We start from the raw sequence: 12,639 nt of genomic DNA on the forward strand, positions 1-12,639 counted from the left end.
AATAATCAGACCCTGCAATAGAATAAATCAAGTTTCACTTTAGTTTTTCAAGTAACTTAACTCTAACTCACTCACTCAGCATCATCAAGGTTATCTTTTAGGAATATGAGCATGTCCACATTTCCCGGTAGAAGCTGGGATGTTTGGGCGTTTACCATATCCCCTGCTGTGGAAAAAACTCTCTCGCTTGGTACTGATGTTGCTGGGACAGAGAGATATGCTTTGGCCATGGGTGATAGCAGTGGGTCAAACTGTGCATTGTCTCTCCACCACTTCAAAAACAATACAGTTTTTGCCAAGAAGGTGAGGCTTATTGACAGGGCGAGGTATAAATATACTGTTGGTACTTGTCAATGTCTCTAGGTATTAGGGATGCCAGCGATTATTCGATTTTTCGAATATTCGTTACAGTCTCCATAATCGAAAATAAAAAAATGTAATTCGATTTTTTAAATATATATTTTTATTATTATTTATGTTTTTCTTTTTTTTCCTGGCTTAGTTTCAAACAAAATATACACTAATGCCAATAATAGTAATAGTATTAATAATTGTAAATGGCCATTGGTCACACCACCAGTTTGATTTACTGTAAACTTGGAGGAAGCCAGCAGCGCAGCTATACACCGACCCCGCCCCCGTCACACGTGCGATTAATTTATTGCCGATATACAGAACAGTGAGAGCAACACAACTAAAGATGAACAAAGCGGTACGTTCAAAGAAGAGTTCCTCGTGGAACTACTTCGAACTGACAAGTGCAAATTGTGACGGAGCGGGTCACAGAGTGACTGACTCCGTCACTGACAGTCGACACACACACACACACCACACACACACCAAACATTTCCTGCTCTCTTCCCACTTCTGACACCATATATGACGGGGCTCTATTTGTCCGTTCACAAACACTGGCCTAGTCGGTTGGGTTACGCTCCAAAAAACGTTATTCTTAACAGCAACACAAAATATACGAACCAGCATACCTTAAACAAACAAAATAAAAGACAAAAACAGGCCGTCCATCACTCATTCAGAGTAAACGTGTTCTGGCTGTTGCCTTCTCTGCAACAAATCCCCGAACACGTCCCAGCTGTTGCCTTCACTGCAACATTCTTCAGAGTGACACAGTCCGAAAAAAACCCGTCCCTTATGAGCCCATAGCCCCTCCCACAGGCTTACCGTCAACAGGTGACACAATTAGCTCAAAACCACATTTCAACATAAAAATCCGACCCAAACATAAAACAGATTAATCCCCTCTTAACATAATCATTCCCCATAATTAAACAAAAGTAAAATAAATAAGAAATTGCATGGTTCATTTGGGAAGAGAGCAGGAAATGTTTGGTGTGTGTGTGTGTGTCGGCTGTCAGTGACGGAGTCAGTCACTCTGTGACCCGCTCCGTCACATTATCCTCTCCCTCCCCAAGGTTGGCGATGTGCGGCAACCTGGAAAGACAAACAGCCACCTCCACGCTTTGGCAATGCGTCCCAAACCGCAACAAACAGTTCGCATGTCCTCACCGCACTGGCACTGTGGAATCTCCGCACCGCACAGTGCCTCCACCTAGGCGCCGGCCGACCAGGCCGGCCATCGGAGTCCGACCGAAGATACGGATCACCAACCGAAAGAGAAGTCCGTAGGTCCCGAAGCTCCGCCAACAGGAACCCCTCTCGCCCTGGTCCACTGGCCGACACCGAGGCCGCAGGAGCCGCTGGGCCCACCCAGGACCCGTCCTCATCCTCGTCTCCCATGCCCGCTCCGACCCGGCAGCCGCGCTCTCCTCCTGCTGCTGACGCCGGGATCGTAGTCCCGTTCGCCGCTCCGCAAAGGCCGCCCAGCTTCCTCCGACTAGCCATCCCACTTCTGACACCATATGTGACGGGGTTCAATTCGTCCCTTCGATACATGGCTTAGTCGGTTGTTTAAGCTCCAAACAAACTTTATTTATATCAGCAACAACAACAAAATAGCGAACCAGCACAAGTTAGACAACAAAATAAAATCCACAAACAGGCCGTCCATCACTCATTAGAGTAAACATGCTCTGGGTTGCCTTCTCTGCAACCAACTCCCAAACATGTCCCAACTGTTGCCTTCATTGCAACATTCTTTCGAGTGACACAGTCCGAAAAACTCCAAGGAACCAACACCGTCCCTTTTGACCCCATGGGGTCGCTACAAAAAAACGTTGTTCTCTCCCGCGGGGAGGGGGGCGGCGAATAATCGATTAATATTCGCCAGGGCTGTCCGATTTTCGAATTTGATCATGGTCAGTTTCTGGCATCCCTACTAGGTGTGTACATGTAGCCCTGTAAATACGATGTCCTTTTGTGTTATCTGTTGTTTTATGTTCATGTTGTAACCTACTTGCTGCCATGTTGGACAGGTCTCCCTTGAAAAAGAGATCGATGATCTCAATGGGACCATCTGGTTGAATAATGGTTTAAAAAAAAAAAAATCGCGGTAGATTTTGTCAGTCTCACGACGGTATTAAGACTTTTATTTACCGCGATATCGCCATATTCGATATATCGTTACATCCCTACAAATAATGCAATTTGTCAATGTAATGAGTATTATTACTACGTTAACGAGGTAAATAGGCTAAAAGAAACACATGTGTTCCAAAAGAACTACGCATTCCCTTAAATGACAATATGCCTGCACTTCACCTCCAAGGTGCGCAATACATTATTGCGCAATCTATGCCTGTGAGCGTGCTGCGCGAGCCGAGATGATGTGTTATGTGGTGTGCGTAGTTGAACCAGTGGCGTAGCCAGGAATTATTGTGTGGGTGGGCCTGGAGAAATGTAGGTGGGCCAAGGGGAGACATATTAAGCGTGGGGTCTGAGCTGAAACTTCATTAATGATTTTAATGATTTTTTTAATGCACTAATAGAACATAAGCATACATTAGCAGTGAAAACAAAAACATAGGCACGGCGGCCTCAGAATGTGTGTAAAACTGACATCCACATAGGGATGGGTATCGTTAAGGCTTTAACGGTACTACTACTTTTATTGATGGCGCTTATGCTTATGCTCCAGGTTCAGTACCAACCACATCATAAAGTACGCGGACGATACAACAGTGGTGGGACTCATCAGGGACAACAACGAACATGCCTACAGGGAGGAGGTGAAACATCTGACAGACTGGTGTAACACCAACAACCTGATCCTGAATGTCGATAAAACAAAAGAGATCATTGTCGACTTCAGGAACAAAAAGCACTGTCACCCACCACTCCACATCAACGGCACAGCAGTGAAGACTACAGACAGCACCAAGTTCCTGGGGGTGCATATCACAAGCAGTCTGACCTGGTCCACTCACACTACATCACTATTTAAGAAGGCACAGCAGCGCCTACACTTCCTGCACAGCTCCCCCCTCCCATCCTCACCACGTTCTACAGAGGAACCATAGAGAGCGTGCTGACCATGGGCATCTCCATCCATAGCCGCGGGAAGTAGGGGTGCTGGGGGTGCTGCAGCACCCCCTGTTGGCAAGTGGTGTACATTTGAAAAACTGAGTGACCACCTAAATAAAAATGATTAAACTACATAAAATAGTTATGATTTTACTTAAAATAAAATTAGCTGTATACAGTAGCATATAATAGTCATAGTATATATTTGTATATATCAGGTGGCTAGAATTTATTTTCCAAATAAGTAAAATCCGAGTCATCTAGGTCGTAGGTCTTGGGAGAGTGACGTAATTGACGCGACACACACTGCAGAGTGACAACTTTCTAGAATGGCGCAAAAAAGGATTTTGGATTTGTATCTCCAACAAACAACCCAATAAAAAGAGTGGACCACCTACTCCTCAGCCCACCACCTCTACAACTAGAGTAATATATATATAAATTATCCATTATCTCATTACATTTGCGCATATTTTAACACATTTCAGGAACCGAAATCTGAACTTTGGATAAAGCCAGGTTCAAAATTCTCGTTTCATTTTAGCATTCTAAGGCTTTCACCGAAGGGATTTTAGATATCTCTCTTTATCACTCCATAAATCAGAAAATATTGTCAACAGCCCTAAAATATCAATTTTCGCCATGTTTCTAGGTATACAATCTTATATAATTCAGGCTATGAATGATATATGAACAAACCCTTCTGTAAAAGCCTTCATAATATTGATAGGAATATAACTGGAAGGTTTGGTGTATGTAAGTGCAACTGAAGTGGACATTTCGGACTCAGAGTAGGAGAAAAAACTCATTTTGAGAAAACGACCTTTAAAGATTGCAGTGAGGCGCTAGCTAAACCCTCTGTTTTTTGGATGACAGCGTGCGCATCGACGCACTCCGTGAAGGTATTTCATGTTCGGGGTCATTTGTGTTTTGTATAACCTTGCTTCGTGCAAGTGACAATTGTTGTTGTCTTCTCTGTGAACGTTTTTTTCGCCGTTATTTTGCCATTTTGAGATTTACATTTCGAGCGGAAAGCTAACCAGGAAGTGTTTTAGCACACCACGTGATGCATCTGAACGAATCACGTTGTCAGAAATTGACACCAGCCAATGAGATTTCGTTTCCTGGTTTAAGACCCTTTTGTGCTTTCACGATTGGTTGCTGATACAAAGCAAATGACCATATTTGGATCCGATGAGATCATTGTGCAGGAGAGACGGAGCTTTTCCAACGATGACAAGAGGCGCATTCACACTGCGGTACTTTTTCCCACAAAGGTTCATGTGAACTTAGTTCATGTGAACTCTTTAGTTCGCATGAACTAAGTACAGATCACGTTCACACTGGAAAAAGTCCCTAAGGCTTTGGGTTTACTGGCAGGCCGCAAACCACTTCACGGCGTATACTGCCGCCCAAAGTCCCCGGCCGGAAGTCCCCGGAGTTATGGACTGGCTTCAGTAGAAGCTGCTGGGACTTCCGAGTAAATCGCCAGAACGCCGGCACCTCCTCATCTCCACCACTCCCATGTTTTATTTTGTGTTGCCATAAGTTAGACTCTCTGCGTTTCTGCGCTGGGCTAATGCTAATGCTAATAATGCTAATGCGAGGATAATAAAATGGCGGCTTCACAAAACTTTTTGGGAGTTTTGCGGGGCGTGGTTTGCAATCCTTCCAGCCAATCAGAAATGTAGCTCTTTTCTCACAAAAGAGCCGCTCGAAAGTCCCTGCTCTCTAGCATGGCCGTATCTACCATTGAGGTCACCGAGGTCCGGACCTCGGTAATATTTTTCGAGCTGTGTATATAACAATACTTGTGAAATAATTGCACTAAATGGGGTTCTTTGTAGTACTTCCATTTACTGACCATGGGGGCGCTGCATAACTACGTAGCCTCGATTAAAGCAAACAGAAGAAGACGACATGTATCAACAAACCACCGCAGATCGGACTTGTACCGGAGCAGCGGAGGAGTGATGAAGTATCTAGAGATCTGAGTCCAGCGGGCTGCTTGTGTTTCTGCTCATCAGGACATCATATGACCAGCAGATCCTGTGTGAACGCTCTACGTTAGTCAGTGGACGTCCGACAACATGCACACTAACTTATATTGCAGCTATAGGCTATACTTTGGTTTAAATTGCGTGAATAAACTAGCTAGAGAGCTACAGTTAATTACATTCATCCAATGTCAGAAGGATTATCTTTTAACAAACGTTGTAATGCTTTTCTTTCATTTCAATTTGAGTAAAACATCGAAGATATAACATTGTATTGTTTTCTTTTTACATTGACTCAGATATAATGAAAAGACTACGTCAGTCGAAGCTCAGCTTTGGTCTTCATTTACAATAGGCATAATTTTAAAACATACATATATTGCAGGTTATGATAATAACATACAATTGTATAAAACACAATTTGCTTACATCTTTGTTCTCTTTTGGGAATCAAATATAACAGATTTAAATAAAAAAAGAATGCAAACAAACAAGTGAAATGAACTAAATTGCTGAATTGCTTTTAATTCACTGGCAGGAGCGACAAGTGAGGAGGAGCAAAAAGTGAACAACGAGGGAGAGATTGAACAAAGAGAAAGAGTAGAGGACAGAGAGAGTAATGAACAGGAAGAAGACAGAGACTCAAGAAGATGGAAGAGAGGCTGCAGGTTATGGAAAGGAGAGAGACATGGAAAATGAATGTTGACAATGTTTTATGATCATTTTAGCCTCTTCTCCATGTCCAGATCATTAATAGTAACAATCAACTGATTCTTATGCATTACACTTCCAAAAATAATTGATGCTGACATTGTCAGCCCACTGACATGGTTTGAAATCAATATATTATCCAATGTGTGACCCCCCACAGGACTTAAAAAGCACCTAGAACTAGATCATGAAAATCCCAAAAATCTCGGGGGGTATCCCCCGAACCCCCCTAGCATCGTTGGACCTCGGTATTTAGGAAATCCTGGATACGGCCCTGCTCTCTAGCAGGGACTTTCGAGGCGACAGAAGTTGAACAATGTTCAACTTCTGACGCCGGAGACGCTGGAGTAGCCAGCGCCAGCCAATCAAATCCCGTTTCGGAAAATCTGACAGCTCAAGCCGTAGCCAATCAAACCGCGTCTAAGCTGGGAGAGATATCCCGCCGTTCATTTCTATATTTCAAAAAAAGATGGAGGAGAAACTAATTATCGCCGTAGCAATCACCCGGTTTTGTATGAGCAGACCCTCTTCACCTACCGGGATACAAACCGGAGGAACCAGGCATGGAGGGAGGTGGCAGAGACAGTGGGTGAAACTGGTAGGTTTTCGCCTGTTTGGGGAGTTTATATATATATATATATATTGCTCGCATAAAATCCCCGGGGGTTTTTGCTTTGTATGTCGGGGGCGGGAGATTCATGTGATTGGTTGTTGGTTGTGTTGCTTGAATAACATCCCCAAGCTTCAGACACGCCCAGCTCCAAGCTTTTTTTGGAGCTGTAGTGTGGACGCTCCGTTAAACTGCAATGTAATGTTTGTGTAGCAATAATACATACAACATATATCGGGGGCACAGGTTGTTTATCCTTGACAGTCGCACAGTGGGCACACACTGAGTGTTTTCATATTCAGCAAATGTGTACACGCTAAACTGCAGACCTCAAGAAGAAATAATACTTTCATTCACTCACGGCAAAAGTTACTTTACTTACTATAAAAACTCACGGTAAAAAAATGCACTCCCTATTCCATTGTCATGAAGGTGGAATCTAACTATATCCAGAATAAGTTTTATTGGATCCAGGCTAGAAACATGTTTATTTCTGCTGTAAAGTTGGGCATTTTAACATGGGGGTCTATGGGAATTGCTCCTTTTTGCATCAGTCCCCTGTCGGCCACTAGATGAACTGCAGTTTGTGGCACTTCCTTCTGGGCTTCCCGGCTCTGCACTATGAAGCGCTGATTGGCTGTGGGTACGCCGCTGAGTTGAACCTTTTCATATTTAAGTTTGTAGCAAGTAGAGGGCTGCTGCTGTGTGTGTGTGGGGGTGTGTGTGTGTGTGTGTGTGTGTGTGTGTGTTTTTGAGTGCTTGCACGTTAGTTTTAAAGACCTCCATAGAGCTCAGTTTATAAGTCGAACCCTTGTATTTAGGCTATTGATATCATCGTCAACATGAATATTGAAGTCACCTTCAATAATGACTTATTACAGTTTTAAGGACTAAACTTGATACGAACTGGGAGGAGTGGCTTCATGTATGCTGACATATTCTTTGGGTCTCAGCCAAGTTTCAGTGAGAGCCATGACTTTCTACTTGACTACAAATAACTGCTTTGAAGTAATTCCTGATGCTGGCACTTCAGCTTGTATTGTTTTATTTTTTTACGAGTTTGATTTCATCAGTATTTGTGGCAGTCATGTTCTCAGTTGTAATCGAGTAATGCTTTCTATGCCTGATGAATCTTTCTATTCTATAAAATAAAGGACATTAAAAGAAGGCGTAGGCAAGTTTGTTCTTGTCTGAACTTGAAACCTGCTTTCACAGGAAGTGACGTCACATGGAAGGGCTGATCATTCAGGCAAAGGAGTTGTCGATTACTCAGGTGAAGACAGCGCAAGAGGTAGGACTTTTAGCGCGAAGTGCAGTATTAATTTCACTGGTATTGCCAAGAAAAAGTGCTGTTACATTTCTGTTCAGAATTACATGAAACCTCTTATGTTCCAGGAAAGAAGGCCAGCAGCCAAAATCTGGTCAGATGAGCCGTTAAGGTGAGAAAAACCACTGGCTGCACAAAATTAATGTTTTGCGAGAGGGCTTTTTGTTTGTAAAATGTACACGATAACTTCTTCTGAATCAACAATGTTGTATTATAATGAGATGTTTCAGCTAATGTTGTAAGCATTTATACATAATATCAGCAATGCCTGCTTGAATATGAGTTCTCCGTCAAAAGCTTTTGGAAGTTACTGAATGTCAGTGAAATGTAGCAGAGGGGAACACGACAGAACAGAGGGTGTGACAGTAAACATGTACAGGGCTGTCTGTGACTACAAAAATGCAAATGCATTATTTGAACCACACCCTGTCATAAGGAATGGCTGCTGGCCAACAAGAACAATGGAACTTTCTGGCACAACTTAACCTGTTGAGCCCTGAGCCTGTTTTTCAGGTCTCAGGCTCGAAAATGACATTCCCAGAACAAATGACAATAACTTCCCTTATAAAAGGGGTACATTAATAATCTTTTTTCTCAAAGCAATGAGAAACCTGTGAGTTGGATGTAGAAAAGTCAGAATCAATATAGATTTTTTTTATTTTAAAGTAAATTCAGATTGAGCATAGTAAAAAAATGTAAATTATAGTGTCCGTCCAAAAATAAACCATTACTTATAGTAAAAACCGCCCTTGAATGATGGGATAGTAGGGATGTAACGATATATCGAATATCGCGATATCACGGTAAATAAAAGTCTCGATTTTTTTTACTTAAAAAACTAAAGTGAAACTTGATTTATTCTATTGCAGGGTCTGATTATTATATTGTTGACACTTTAAAATACTACTATCCTACTAAAATGCTTTACAAATCCGATTTATTATTTAATAAAGAAAACAAAAATTCACATCGTTTTTCTTTATTTTTCAATATCGCGATAAATATCGTACTGTGGACTTTTTAATCGCGATATTATCGTACCGTGAGTTTTTGGTATGGTTACATCCCTATGGGATATAGACTAAAAGCTTTGGGAATCCAAACTATAACATATATTAAGTACCCTGTATCAAGATTGATGCAAAACAAGTGACATTTGACCTTTTTAGAGAGGTTTAGCAAAGAAAAACCCACCTCTGGGGTAATTTGGGTGGAAATGGGTGTATTTGCCGTTTCTCTGGAACCCATTGGTCAATTTTGATGATTGACATCTCTTTTGAACCGTTAGAGCCAGTAGAATCGAAGGGGAATTTCCACATACACACATATATGTTACCATTGAGAAATGAGAGCTATGCGAACACAGTTTGCCCAAAGCGAAACCTATTTTACGCTCTGAAATCTGAAAACTGAAAACTAGATTTATTGCTGATGGATTATCGAAGACAACTTTTGATCAGAAAACAACAAAGGTAAGACATATTGCCGTGTTGGCTACCTAATGCTACGTGGTGTGATGTCTTCGCTTCTCGAGTCGTGAGTTCGGATCGGTCAGTAATGATACTAATACCTGTCGAATCTGTGCAATCTCAGCTTGATAATCGATATCTTGTTTGTTGCAGATATGATGAGTAATAAGGGTATTTTAGCGTGAGTTCTGTGCTAAGTGTGTTAGCTCAGGGCTAATTCAGAGCCTTTGTTATTACCCTTATGTTTCGTTTTGCTAAAAATTGTTAATATTGTCTGATAGCTGCGTTTCTTCCCGTTAAGTGGGTATGACACATTAATAGGTTTTTAAATGTTAAGAAGCCCGCCCGTGGGGGAATGGCGCTTAACAGGGTAACCTACTTCCAAGGTGCATGGAGAAGGTAAAGAAATCTAAAGAGGTCCAGCAATATACATTTTGACCTATTTAATATAATAAAGAAGTAAAGCAGTATTAAGCATTAACCTGTTAAGCCCGAGAGACCCCGGTACCGGGGCAGCGGTTTTTCTTTTCACGAAACTGTGTCTCAGGGCTTCTTAACATGTAAAAACCTATGAATGTCTTATACTCAAATAACGGGAAAAAAACTCAGCTACCTGACGATATGAGCCACTTTTACCAAAACAAAACACAAGTCTCACAAGAAGCGTTAGCATTAGCCCTCAGTGAAAACGGGCTGATGTTACTTCCGGTGCTAACTAGCACAAATAATCTTTAAAACTTAATATGTTCTGCACAAACTACATATCTTCTGAAAGCTGATACTCCACAGATTATTTTGACATAAGTATCATCATTGCATGACACAAACTCACTGAGCTAGCAGCCAGAACAGAGCAAGAAAACAACAACACTTTTCTAAATCATAACAATAATGATGTCTTACCGTTGCTGTTCAAGGGAATAAAAACGCTAATTATGTTTTACAGTTGCTGTTCAAGGGAATAAAAACACTGCTCAAGGTTAATCCAATGTCTCTTAGTCACTTTAGAATTGTTCCTGATAATCCATCATTACATTCAATGCAGCAGAGTAGGTATAAAATGTTGCAGTCCGGGCTACTGCTGTCTCACGTGCTGTTTAAGCAAACCTCTCTCTCCTTGACGTAAGTGTTTAGCGGGACTTACTAACTCCCCCTCGATTCTATTGGCTCTAACGTTTCAAAAAAGGTGTCAACCCCCAAAATCGACCAATGGGTTCCAGAGATAGGATCCTGCGTAGTATAAATAATGCTAGCAGCGGCAGCTTTACGCACATAACGCAGCAGAGGAACCACAGCTGCACCTCCACCGCACAGCAGCAAAACACTGATGAACACAGCGAAAAGAGAACACAGAGACAACAGCAGGCAACAGAACATAATATAATATAAGGACAAGGATGTATTTGCTTTTAGGACTTATTCGAGCAAATAATGGCACCCAGAAAGAGGCTGTATAAGCTTGAAGACGCAGTGGAAATGGTGTTCGCTGACTCTCCGTCAGAAGATGAGGATCTACTTCGGCCACAATCAGACCCTGATTACATATGAAATGCTCTTTCAGAAAGCTCTTGCGTTGATCAAGCAGCATTCCCCTGAAGCTGTTACACTTTCTGAGGGGGTGTGGTTTTTTGTGAATGGGGCATAGCTTGTCTGGATCCTCATGAGGCTTGTTTTTAGAGTCAGGGGAGGAGTAGTTCCCTACTTCAGTTTTATTGACTGAATTGCTGTTCTGAGTCCTCCACTGCTTTGCTGTGGGGTGCTCACTTTTGAGAGGTTGAGCGCTGGAGTTTTGGAAAGCAAAGATAATTTCTCATCTCCGCATGGCTTTGCACAAAATTAACAAAGAAGGAGAAAGGTGGGTAATGAACCTGATGTTCTTTTTTATATGTTGAACCTTGAATTATCCATTGGTCCTGGAGGTTATATGGGAGTTTCTCCACAATGGGTGTAACACCTCTAGATGTGTCAAGGAAGCTGAGGCCTGGTAGGTAACCCTCACATTTAGCAGCTTCGACTTCGAGGAGCAGATCTGCGAGTTCCTGCAGCCGCTGAAAGTCCTTGTTCAGGATTTTCGGAAAGTTTTCAAGCCTTGTGAAGAGAGACGCTTCGATGGCCTCTGGAGAGCCGTAACTCTTATCCAACCGTTGCCACACCATGTTAAGACCAGTCATAGGATAGTTGATGTTGACAGCACGATGTCTTTTAACGAGCTGCAGTGACTTCCCGTCGAGCCACCTTGTGAGCAAGTCTAGCTCCTCACTAGGTTTCAAGTTCAAGCCCTCTATGGCATTGCAGAAGCCGGCTTTCCAGGACAGATAATTTTCTGGCTTGTTATCAAACATCTTTAGCCCTGATAAGACGATGTCCCGACGTGCCAAGTATGTGGCGAGGTCCGAAATCTCCGAAGGTCTGGGTGTTGTTACATGTGAGGGTGTACTGCCTCTAGGGTAGTTGTATGCAGCGTTAGTGTAATGTGATGGGGAGTGATTCAAAGCGTTGATGTGGGTTTGAGAGGCCAATGGGATCTGGGGCCCTTGTTAATATAAGCTCAGAGGAGCCTGGTGATAGGGCTCTGGATGATGTTGGGGGCCTCTGTATGTTGAGGTCGTGCTTGCAGTGAAGAAAGAGCTGCTTGCTGTTCTTTGTGATTTGTCTGATGACCCATTTCGTAATTTTCTTGTTTGTTGATTGTTGTAATGTGCATTGACGTACTCACTGGTGCGTTGCATAGATTGTTGAGCCGATGAGAAGTGGCTAGATTTCTTTTGATGTTCTTTAAATTCAATGTCTACAGCTGCTTCAAGCACGTTTGCTGCTGCTGATGCAGCTTCAGCCTCACCCTCTTCTTTAAGAGCATGAAGCGTAGCATCAATGCGTGCTTTCTCTACTTCCATGTCCACTTGACATTTTGCATAAGCTGCCTTCGTACGCGCAGCTTCAGCCTTTGCACGTGCCTCTGCTGCCAGCATGTTAATACCCAACCAACTGGAGCATTGTGATGAAGAAGTGTTGCTTTGTGATCTAACCTCCATGTTGTGTTGCTCAGTGAGATCTGGGACGTTCAACATCGTTGCTCTCAGCAGT

The 12,639-nt window shown here is 42.6% G+C and overlaps 1 protein-coding gene across 11 annotated transcripts in view; it reads left to right on the forward strand.

Annotated features, from left to right (window-relative positions):
* The first annotated feature begins 7,972 nt into the window (after positions 1-7,972).
* Positions 7,973-12,639, forward strand: part of LOC117556548 (NACHT, LRR and PYD domains-containing protein 12-like) — a 56,003-nt gene continuing 51,336 nt past the window's right edge. For all 11 annotated transcript variants that reach the window (XM_034231911.1, XM_034231916.1, XM_034231910.1 and 8 more), the window contains exons 1-2: positions 7,973-8,050; positions 8,155-8,198. In XM_034231911.1, coding sequence (XP_034087802.1) covers positions 7,988-8,050; positions 8,155-8,198 — 107 coding nt within the window. In that variant the 5' untranslated portion in view covers positions 7,973-7,987. The remainder of the gene's footprint in view (positions 8,051-8,154; positions 8,199-12,639) is intronic.

Source organism: Gymnodraco acuticeps, unplaced genomic scaffold (genome assembly GCF_902827175.1).
Source record: "Gymnodraco acuticeps unplaced genomic scaffold, fGymAcu1.1, whole genome shotgun sequence".
Classification (NCBI taxonomy): Eukaryota; Metazoa; Chordata; class Actinopteri; order Perciformes; family Bathydraconidae; genus Gymnodraco; species Gymnodraco acuticeps.